The sequence below is a fragment of the Vicia villosa genome, linkage group LG3 (assembly GCF_029867415.1).
Source record: "Vicia villosa cultivar HV-30 ecotype Madison, WI linkage group LG3, Vvil1.0, whole genome shotgun sequence".
Classification (NCBI taxonomy): Eukaryota; Viridiplantae; Streptophyta; class Magnoliopsida; order Fabales; family Fabaceae; genus Vicia; species Vicia villosa.
In genome coordinates this window covers 140838369-140849652 of record NC_081182.1, presented here as the reverse complement: position 1 = coordinate 140849652, position 11284 = coordinate 140838369, and the positions used below count along the sequence as shown (strand labels likewise).

Here is an 11284-nt window from a genome sequence, read left to right as displayed (position 1 = left end):
TTTAGGTCTTAAATTGGTCACAAGTCACATCTAGACAAAACAAACAAATCAATCACTTTTGACCGGAGGTCAAAAGATAAAAGAAAGAGAAGCCTATGCTAAAAAGAAAAACAAATAATCAACCAAAAGAAGGAGACATAAAAGTATGAGACTAAAATAGTGCAAGTAGTAATTGAAGAGAAATTATACCGCATTTAGGGCATGTTTGGAATCAAAGTAAATTAAACAAAACCACAAATACATTGTGATTTTATTGAAAATTTCAAGTATAGCTTAACCAAACATACACTAAATTTGTGATAGCATGCCTAAAAACAAAGAGAAACCTTTAGAAACTAATTATTAAAAGATCCATAAACATCATTATTATTATATGTGGTTTCAACTGTTGGTTCTTTTCTAGTTCACAGTTTGAACAACTCTAGTTAATTAAGTAAAAGCATGCATGTATATAAATGGTTCTTTACTATATAGACACATTACATGCAACTCTTCAAGTAGATTAATAAACGATTTTTCATCGCATTTTTCCAGCATTTTTCACCTGCATTCAAACGTAGAAAAACGAAGTAATTAACAAACATGTATATATCGGTACGAGAAAATTAGTAGAAGAGGAATATGAAGGAATGAATGGTTACACAAGCTGAAGAGCGGTTTGGTCTTGACGCGAATACTCCTGCTGGTCTGATCCGAGAAGATTTACGGGAAAGAAGTTTCTGTCATAGGTCTGTGAAGGTAAAGACTGTTCACACATTGTTTCTGGCATCAGGTTTTGTTGCTGTTGTTGAGCTCTTTCATGTTCAGCTATCTGCAACATGTTCAACAAATTTTCTAACAGCAATCATCATTCGTTTTATTCAAATATAAAGAATGAATACAGTACATATAAAGAGAATGAGAAAGACCTTAGCGCGTAGATAGTTGTTATGGTTTTGCAGCTCAATTTCCTGCATATTATTAACAGATTTTGGAATTTAAGTATTTGAATGAAACTAACAGAAATGTAACTATTGTATTGCAGCAGCAGTTTCATGCAGTTAAAGGCAGTAAGGATTTTGGCCTTTGATTTGAGATCTAACGTGTTGAAAAAGTTAGACAAGGAGAGGGGTAATCTGTTATATAAAGTCCTCTAGGACAAGTATGATGAAGAGTATGGGAAGATTAAAGTATGAAGGAGTGAGACATCAACTGATTAAGAGATATTAGGAGAAGTAAGGGAACTTTAAACAATCAAAATTGGTTTGAAATGTGCACAATAGAAAAAATGAGGGAAAGTACATAAATCTTGTGTTTGGAAGAATGTTTGAATAGGAAAGACATTGTAAAAAAAGCGTTTTGAGTAAATTAAACTCAATTTTTTTAAATAAAGAGGCAAAGGTGCTAGAGTTGATGAAAATGATAGGCGATAGTTGAAAGTGAGATTTTAGGTGAAGAAGAGATACATTAACAAGACAACAAAGATATAACATGAGGAATAAAAACAACCACAATCTAGAAATACAACTAGTCTCGTGCCAAATAAACACTACCACTATTAAGAGAGCTAAAATAGAAAGGAGAAGGACAAGAAAATGCCAAAGATCAACCAAGCAATCAACCTCTCACACTCGTTATCTTCCCGTGCAAGATATATGATCCTTGTCTCAAACAATTTGAGAGTAGGTGTTATTCATCAAGTTTCACTATGTAAACCCTTCCACGTTTGACATGTAGTCTTTCATGTAGGGATGGCAAAACGGGCCGTGGCCCGCCGGGCCGGCCCGCCACCCGCCAAAAAACGACGGGTTGGGTTGGGATTTTAGGCCCGTCGCTCGCCAAAGCTCGCCCCGCAAAAACCCGCCGCCCGCCATACCCGCCCCGCCAATGCCCGCCGCCCGCCAAAATCCGCCTCTCCTCCAAAACTCACACTTTTTTTAGTTAATTCTAGTAATTTTAATTCTTGATGGTTTATTTTATACATTTATTTATAAATATATGTAATATTTTTTTAAGTAAATTTGTTAAAAAGTTGCTTTTATAAAAAATTGTTTTAAAAAATAGGTGAAAAGTTTAATTAAAAGGTAAAAAAAACCTATTAATCTATTAAAAAAATATAAATAAAAATAGGCGTGTAAGCCCGCCGCCCGCCAGCCCGCCATCTTGGCGGGGCGGGCATGAATTTTATGCCCATTTTACTTGGCGGGCATGCCCGCCCCGCTCGTTTTTTGGCGGGCATAAGGCGGGGCGGGCGGCGGGCGGGGCGGGCGGCCCGTTTTGCCACCCCTACTTTCATGTATGGGTGTTATGGTTGATGATTGTAATAACATATTACAAGAATGATATTTGTACACCAGAGTTTGACAACTACACCGTATTTAATACGGTTTTGTTTTTTTTATTTGTTTTAATTATTTTTTTTCATTTTTTTCAATACAATTAAACACATGTATTGTAGTATTTTGTAGGGTGTAAGTATAGGTGTAAGAAAATTGGTGTAAGCATAGCACTCCTCAACATATTAACATTCATTCTAGGTTTCATTTTCATAATTTACATTTTGTTTTTGTTTTTTTTGTAAGCAAGAATTTCATATAAGGGAGAATTAAGGGTTCTCCAACCCGATTACACAAGTATACGAGACAAAACCTGGCAAAAAGAAAAGATTACAAAATCAATTGCTACTACGATAAAAAGTACAAAGGCTCCTTACAAAAATTGTAGAAAGAGTAATTGTGTTGTGTAATATTTCCACAAAAAGACCACTTCCAAACCAAATGCTTAATATTCTAAACGGTATTATTCACATTCCAATCTTCCTTCCGGAAACTACTAGGAAACTCCAAGTAATAGCCAACGAGTGACTAATCAAGCCGCTCATTATTTAGTAAAATATGTTATTTATATAGAAAAATGCTTAATAGTAAGAAAAAGTGAACATTAGAAAAGTAAGAATAAATTTCAACCATTTTTTATGATAACCATCCCATGATCCTTATTAAAAAAAAAATTTAATTTATAATAAATTAAAAATTATTCATTAAATTAATGACACATGTACATTTTTATGTTTTTTTTTCAAATTCTTTCGTACTAAATAACATTACTCATTTATATATTACTGCCTCCGATCTTTCATAAAAGACACTTCAGTTGATGTATTTTAAAAATATTGTCTTTGCCATCCAAAAATAAGTAGGACGCGGTTTATCGTCCTTTTATGATATAAATTCATTTACAATAATATCTAATTATAAAAAAAATGTACTAAATACATCAACTTTTGTAAAATGCCTCAAATAAAAAAAAATTAGAGGTGGTATTTTTTTAATAGGTAATGAATCTATTAAAAGGAGTATAAGGGATAATCCACCCGGTTATAGAACGGAAGGTCCATACGTTCTAAAACAAAGGAGAGGTAGGGTATTCCACACATAAAAGTTACTTGAATATAAAAGTTTACAAAAGGAGCACATCCATTTCCACGCGTTAAAGACTATCTTCGACAAACACACATCGATGTTGAAAGACTCTCCCTTAAAGATGATGGCATTGTGCATCAACCAAAGACTCCACACCATAGCCAACCAAATGTTCACAGTTGTTGTCCTTCTATATAAACTTTTCACCTTTTCGCAAGAGGAGAAAAAACCATCAAATTCCCCCAAATTTATTTCATCAAAGTTTTTGATCCAGTTGTAAAACTTCCTTTAAATTCTACCCGTTATCGAGCAAAGACCTCAAAGATGTGCTAAAGATTCCACCTCCAACGAACAAAACACGCAACATAAATTATTTGTATTCAACAAAATACCCCTCTTGAATAATTGATCCTTAGTAGGAATCATATTGAGCAAGATTTTCCAACCAAAAGTTTGTAATTCTGAAAGGACTTTAATTTTCCATAAATAGTTTATGGCTTTCACCACGTCCGCAGAAATAGAAGAAACGAAAGAACTTACATTAAAGTGCTTAAAGCAAGACTTTACCGTAAAATTTCCATTAGATCCCTTCGACCACTCGTAGATATCCTCAATGTTATCCTCTAAAACCAAATTGTGCATTAGATCCTCGAACTCAAGCTGTAAACTAGGCTGCACAGCTTCTACATTCTCAAGAATAGCCGCAAAATTCTAAGCCCAGCCGTGATCGGACCAGGAACCACCTACAGTGACTGAACTGCACGGGTCTGCTGGCTGCAGAAACAGCTTTTGGTAGGCCTCTTTCAAAGGTTGAAGACCGTACCATCTTGAATTCCAAAACGAGGTTCCCTCACCATTTCCAATACTACAATTAACAACTCTTGCAAAACGGTTACACGGCGGAAAAACATAATTATCAAAGGTAATGAGATCTCTCCACCAAATGGAATCCCTCTTATTCAACACACTTTTATCACCAATAAGAACCTTAGTCACCGGATCACTATAACGCGTTCTTAAAATTCCACTCTAAACCGAATCATGCTCATGCAAAATCCTTCATTTCCACTTATTCAAGAGTGCCAAATTCATAACCTCCACATTTTTGACACCAAGACCACCCTTTACTCGAGGGTTGCAAACAATGTCACAACTCACCCAATGAATAGTCATTTTATTCTCACAACCACCCCAAAGGAAGTTGCTTTGAATTGAATGAATTTTGCGAGAAGGCACTTTATAGAAAGATAAAGAGTAATTTGAAATTGCGTTTAAAACCATATTGATCAAAGTAACAAGGCCCTCTAGATAGGTGTCTTCCTTTCCAAACGGCCAACCTACTCCTCAAGAGGTTAAGAAAATCTATCCACATAGAAATTTTTCTTGGATTATCACCAACTTTGACACTAAAGAACTTAAAGGGTAAAGAATCAACATTGCAAGATAGAAAGACTGAGGCCACATTTAAAAGTCGATTCCCACATTAAGGCCATAAAGCTTACTCTTATGGAAATTTATCTTCAAGCCCGACATCATTTCAAAGCCTTTAAGAGTGGCTTTCATACTCCACAAATTTTCACTTTCACCAATCCACCACAATTAAAGTATCATCCGCAAATTGATGCATGCTCACTTCCTCCTCTTCGTTTATCTTAAACCCGCGAAACTCTCCTATCTCCTTAGCTTTCCTCATAAGAGCTGTTAGGACCTCCATCACCAAAAAAAAAAAAAAACAAGAATGGTGAAATAGGATCTCCTTGACGAAGACCCCGCTCGACCATAGAATCCTTCGCAGTACTTCCATTAACAGTAACAGACATGCTACTAGAGAACACACTTCCTTCCATCCATCTTAACCACCTCTCTCCAAACCCTATTTTCGTTAGTATGAACCTCAAGAAGTTCCAACTAACGGAATCGTAGGCTTTTTTAAAATTAACTTTCAAAACCATACAACTTCTCTTTTCTTTACGCGCCATATCCAACACCTCGTTAACCATGAGGACGCCGTCCAAAATGTTTCTACCGGAAATGAAGGCGGATTGATTGTCCAATACCAACTGCCTCAAAATATTTCTTAACCTAGACGCCAAGAGTTTAGAAAACACCTTGTGCAAGCTTTTCACTAGACATATAGGCTTATATTCGAATAAGGATTGTTATATAGACAGAAAAAATTTCAATTGCATTTTTGGAGTCTTGACTTTGGATTTATTGTCTAGCATTCTTTAATAAACTTCTTTTTGCATAAAAAAGTAATTTTTGTTTTTTCTTTTAAATAAGCAACTGATATTAATAAGGAGTATGATGGATACTCCAACCGACAACAACAAAGCGGAAAACTCCTACTTCTCAAAACAATTGAGAGGAAGGATATTCCATATGTGAAAATCCCGCCATATACTTGGTGAAGCTATACGCCTCATTTCTAAAAATATCGCGTTTCGCCTAATCCAAATGCACCATATCGTAGCAAGCCAAATGACCGCTACCGTAGTCCTCTTAGCTTTAATCTTCACCTTATGAGAAAACCCAAAAAATCCCACAAACTCCTCCAATGATAAACCATCTAACGGACCAATCCACTTAAACACTTTACACCATATTTTAGCGACAACAGTGCAACCCCCTAAAAGATGCGGTAAATTCTCGTTCTCCAAAAAACAAAACACACACCGTTGATCATTAGGTGTTGTATCATTTGTATGTTTTTTAAATAATTTGATTATTTGATCATAAGATTCAATTATTCAATTTAATTAAAATGACTTAACATTTTTACTGGTTTTGATATTTTTTATTCAAAATCAAATTTAAACCAATCCAACTCTTGTGTTCACTACTAATTTTTGTATGAAATGTTACTATTATCATCTACATACTTATTTTAAAAACAACCAGCTTCTTATGATTGAAGTACACCTTTGTACTCCCTTATATATAAATATTTTATAGTTAAAGAACATAAAAATAGAGAGAGTATTATTACCCGCTTTTGCATGAACTCCACATCAGCAAACAACGTCTCATGCTGGAAAAAAAATATTAGTACATTAGTTCAAAAGCAATAAACATATACCAAGCAGGAAAATGGAATGTAATATATTATTATTTTTATTTTGAATTGTAAATATATATTAATTATAATTACCTTTCTAGATCTAACTCTGCTTAAACCTTTCTCCAATCTACCCTCAAGATTCTTTAGTTCCTTCAGACTCAATGATCCAAGAGCTTCACCAAGGATGTGTCTTCACAAAAAATTACTCATTCATAAATAATTCAATGAATTTTTTTAAAAATAAAAATACATAAATAAAAAATAAATAAACTGACCTATTTAGATTCTGAATATCTCGAATCTGTCTTCTCAATTTTGATGATTCTTGCTGGTAAAACTAATATTGGAAAAATATATATATTTGAGTACTATATATTTTAATAATTTTGTGCTAATTAAAAATTTATAATTGAAATATTATGTAAGTAAATTTAGTTACCTGGGTATTAGCTTCAGATACAGATTCTGCATTAGTAGAAGCAGCACATGCTTTTTTGTACCTTTCAATTGTTGCTCTAACACTGCAAAATAATACAACACATTGTAGAAGTGAATATTACTCACAATAAACTATAATCTCTTAAAAGAAATAATAAAAAAATAACAAACAAATGATTTAAGAACCAAAAAATATTAGTTAACATTTTATTAACCTTTCATTAAAATTTTCTTTAAAAATTAGAACATTTTAGTTAAAAAAAATTAAAACTTAGAATATATATAAATATTCCCATTAAAAATAATCATTTAATTATTTTCCATTAAAAAAATCCTTAGAATTTATCTTAAAAAATGATTAACCCTAAATTGTTAGTTCCTAGTTGTCCCTGCTTAACTAGCTCAAGATCCAACAATTAATACCATTAACTCTCAACTATATATATATATATATATATATATATATATATATATATATATATATATATATATATATATATATATATATATATATATATATATATTCTGAAGAAAAAAAATGCAAGTTCCCTATTCAATATAGTGTGATAACAACACCAATGAGAACCCTTTTTTTCTTAATTAGTATAACACATCGATTACCACAAAACCCTTTAAAGATTTCCATACATGATTTTAGTTTTTCTTCCAAAGAACTATAGATGGTGTGTCAGTATACAACACTGAAAATTAAACTAAGAAATGAATGTCATGAACTTCACAATTTCTCATTGGATCGTACTCTTTTTCATTATTAATTTCTTTTCACTATTTTAATCACCAAAAAATTTCTTACACAACACAAACTAGTTCAAACTCAACCTAAGTTTCATTCTTTTGAAATCTAAAGAATGTAAAAGTAGAACTTTTCCAAAGAGTTGATTCATATAAGGACGTTTATAATGTAAATGAAAACTTTCTTTACTAATGAAAATTTCCAAAATACATAATTGAGAGTAGGTAGAGAATTCACGTCAAGTGTTGAAGCTTTATTTCCATAAACATGAAAGAAATGAAAAAAGATGAGAAAGAGATGAATGCTTTTCTTTTAGCTATTATTAGAATCTGATAGCTTGGTCTTACTTTTGGATTCAGAGGGTAAAAATCGAACGATCAAGTAAGAATAATATCTAGTATTTTTTTTTATTAAATTTATAGAAAATTAGCTTGAGAAATTTTTATAAAAAATGATGAATGAAAATGGATGACCCCTCAGAAGAATAAATATCATTATGTCTTGTTGTCCTTAGTGAAATACTATGAAATTACATCTCACGTGAGCAATTTATTGTATTTTAAAATTTTATTTTATAAAAATACATACATGGATTTTTAATTAATAAAAAAAAAAATATTTTAGTTTATTCAATAATATTGTGTAAAAAACATAATAGTATATATTTATTTATTTTAATTACACATTTTCTACAAGAATGAATTGAGTTTTTTTTTTTTTTCAATCATGCTTAAAAATTTTATTTTTCATACCCTAAAGTTTGATGAGTATATATACTATCAACAAAATTAGTTTAAAAAGTTAATTTATTTTAAAGTAGTAATATATTAAAAATAAAATGACATTAAATAATTCAATAATATGTACTTCTTTAATAGCAAATTAATATATTATACAAAGATGAAAAACCATCAAAGGACAAGTATCAATAATATGTACTTATCAATTAAACTTTAGGAATACCAAACTGTTAAACTTATACATTCACTAACTTATACATTAAGTGAATCAATTCAAGACATTTATTAAAATAAGAAAAGTAGCAAATTAATTGCACAATATTTTCAAAACCCTTTCTACCAAAAATTTGTTGTGGAAAACAATGAGTCATGGACATTTATAATACCCATGCGGGTGAGGAAACCCTAACTGCAACATGCTTCCTTGACCATATTGTCAAGTACAAAATTTATGAGGGTGGGGAACATAATTTAGACTTTTATGAATCAAAATATAGCTTCATATAATTAGTCACAAATTTTTATAAAACATTGTTTTAATTTTAAATCTTAGAAATCTATAAACCCTTGAAACCCTAATATATAGTTTTCATTTTAACATTTTTATATCTGAAAAATATTTATAATTAATGGTTATGTTAGTTTCTGATCTCGAACTTAGGACGACTCTGTTAAAAACTCTTTTAATATCTCTTAAATCAACCGCCGAACTATCTTTCGTTTATAAAATTGTTTTATATTATCATCATCTAGATAGAAAAGTCGATATTTTATTTTTAAAAAAACTTACTAATTAGTTTATAAAATAATTTTTGACTCTAAAATATGAAAGGGATTAGGAGGTGAGAAGTGAAAATTTTTCTTTTATATTATCATTATCTAGAATGAAAAATCAATATATTATTTTACAAAAACTTATTATTTTGTTTATAAATAACTTTGGACTCTAGAATATGAAAGGGATTAGGAGGTGAGAAGTGAAAAATTTCAAACCCTAAGTTGTAATTGGATGAATCAAAGTAATGATGGATGTGAAGAGAGTCAATGAGTGCATGACAGCTTTATCTGGCAGATTTTTGTAAGTTTCATGGTTGATGACATGTGAAGGGAAAGAGAGAGAGAAAGAAAAAGGATTGGAAAAAGGTTCATAGCATGGGAAAATTTACACCAACAAGCTAAGATTTCTCTGACCTAGAAATCTTTCTAACCCTAATTAAAGCTGTTGCTCTTGTTCTTCTATATTTTCTACATATTCTTCCATCTCTTACCTCAGATCTGCAAACTTTTCAAAGTTCCAACAAAATAATATTTTCAAGAAAGAATAAAAGGACTAAGCATCATGAAGTATACAAAAAATCAAATAGAAACAAACCAAAACTGATTTTTTATTTATAAAAAAAAAAACAACTAATTAAAGAGAAAAAGAAATGAAAAACTTTGTTTTGGAGATTTGAAATTGTTTAGACTCAAACCTGTTGTTAGCATACTCGTACAAGCGGCCGCGAGTCGAGAAGACAACGAGAGCAACTTCAGCATCACAAAGAACGGATAATTCATAAGCTTTCTTAAGCAATCCGTTGCGGCGTTTGCAGAAGGTGACTTGTCTATTCGTAGTGTTCTCGATCCTCTTGATTTCGATCTTTCCTCTTCCCAATTTCTTTTGGGAAGATCCTTCTCCACCTTCACTTGGTATCTCCATGTTTGATAGCTACAAAATTGAAGTTAATTAATTCATCCCTAATCTTCTCAATTAATTCAATCATCAAATATCTATAATAAAAAAAACAAATTCAAGAAGATCAAGAAGGAATAGAGAAAAGAAGAAGTGTGATCTAGAATTTTTTTTGGCATGCTATACTATACTCACCATGAAAAGAGAGGAACAACAAAAAGGAAAATTTAGGGTTAGATTTGAAAGAAACAAGTGTTGGTTGGTTATACCTTAAGAATTTGCACTAGGTAGCTATTTGTAGAGGTTTGGTGTGAAGCTTCAAGTATGGCAAAATGGTTGCAAAATATGGAAAAGGGTTGGCCTAGAAGAGAGGTATTTATGAATTGAAAATAGACCTTCCAACAATTCCACAACTCACACACTTAAAATTTAACTTCTCGTGTAGGAGATTTAAAGAAGAAAAAAAAGAGAGAGAGAAAAAGAGAAGGTGACTTGATATTCACCTTTCAATCTCCATTAACCATTCATTTTAACTTTTTTATATTTTTTTTTATGTATGGAAAAAAGGAAAGAGAGATGATATTTAAAAGGGTCTTTATGAAAGTGACTTTGATAATGTGAACAAGGTTTAAAATAAATTTACTACCGCAAAAACGGTCACGACAAAACAAATATCACAAGGTTTCGATATTGATACCATTATTTACCGTTTTTATAATTAAAAAAAATTGTGATTAATTTATACCGTGACGACCGCAATCAGTATCACAATATTTATACAGACCGAAATCGCGAAAGTTTTTATACGACTGTGATTGATATTTAAAACTTTGAATGCGGAGTTTTTTACTTAAATTTCAATGAGAGGGACGTCAACATAAAAGTTTGCACGCAAAATTCTCAAGCTATACAAATTTCTATGCTTCATAGAGAGTACGGCAGGAGGGAACCAAAAAGAAAAAGAAGTCATTTTGCATATTCTTGGATTTTGAAAATTTGGCTTTTTACTTCAAAGAATATATATTCAGCTAATAGTTTTGTTTCAACCCTGAAACTCTACCCTACATCATTTTTATTTTGCTTATATGAAGAATTGCTTAAACTAAAATTTGAAACTTTGAGAGTTGAAAGTTTGTGAAGTAAAGAATCAAATTATCTCTCTTGCATTATTACAATTTTGATTATGGCAGAGTTTTTTGTAGGGTTGCCATGTGAAGT

General features: G+C 31.3%; 1 protein-coding gene across 2 annotated transcripts; it reads right to left on the bottom strand.

The window, feature by feature from the left end:
• Positions 1–327: 327 nt before the first annotated feature.
• LOC131662467 (agamous-like MADS-box protein MADS1) lies at positions 328–10579 on the bottom strand. 2 transcript variants are annotated; one of them, XM_058932249.1, is made up of 9 exons: positions 10262–10578; positions 9867–10102; positions 6902–6983; positions 6738–6799; positions 6553–6652; positions 6391–6432; positions 909–950; positions 642–811; positions 328–544 (listed from the first exon to the last, which is right to left on the bottom strand). In XM_058932249.1, exons 1-9 carry the CDS (start codon positions 10262–10264, stop codon positions 541–543), a joined length of 741 nt encoding a protein of 246 aa, XP_058788232.1. In that variant the 5' UTR covers positions 10265–10578; the 3' UTR covers positions 328–540. The 2 variants fall into 2 exon arrangements, with proteins under 2 accessions (XP_058788232.1, XP_058788233.1); XM_058932250.1 differs by lacking the exon at positions 328–544 and having other exon boundaries at positions 638–811; positions 10262–10579.
• Between the last annotated feature and the right edge of the window lie 705 nt (positions 10580–11284).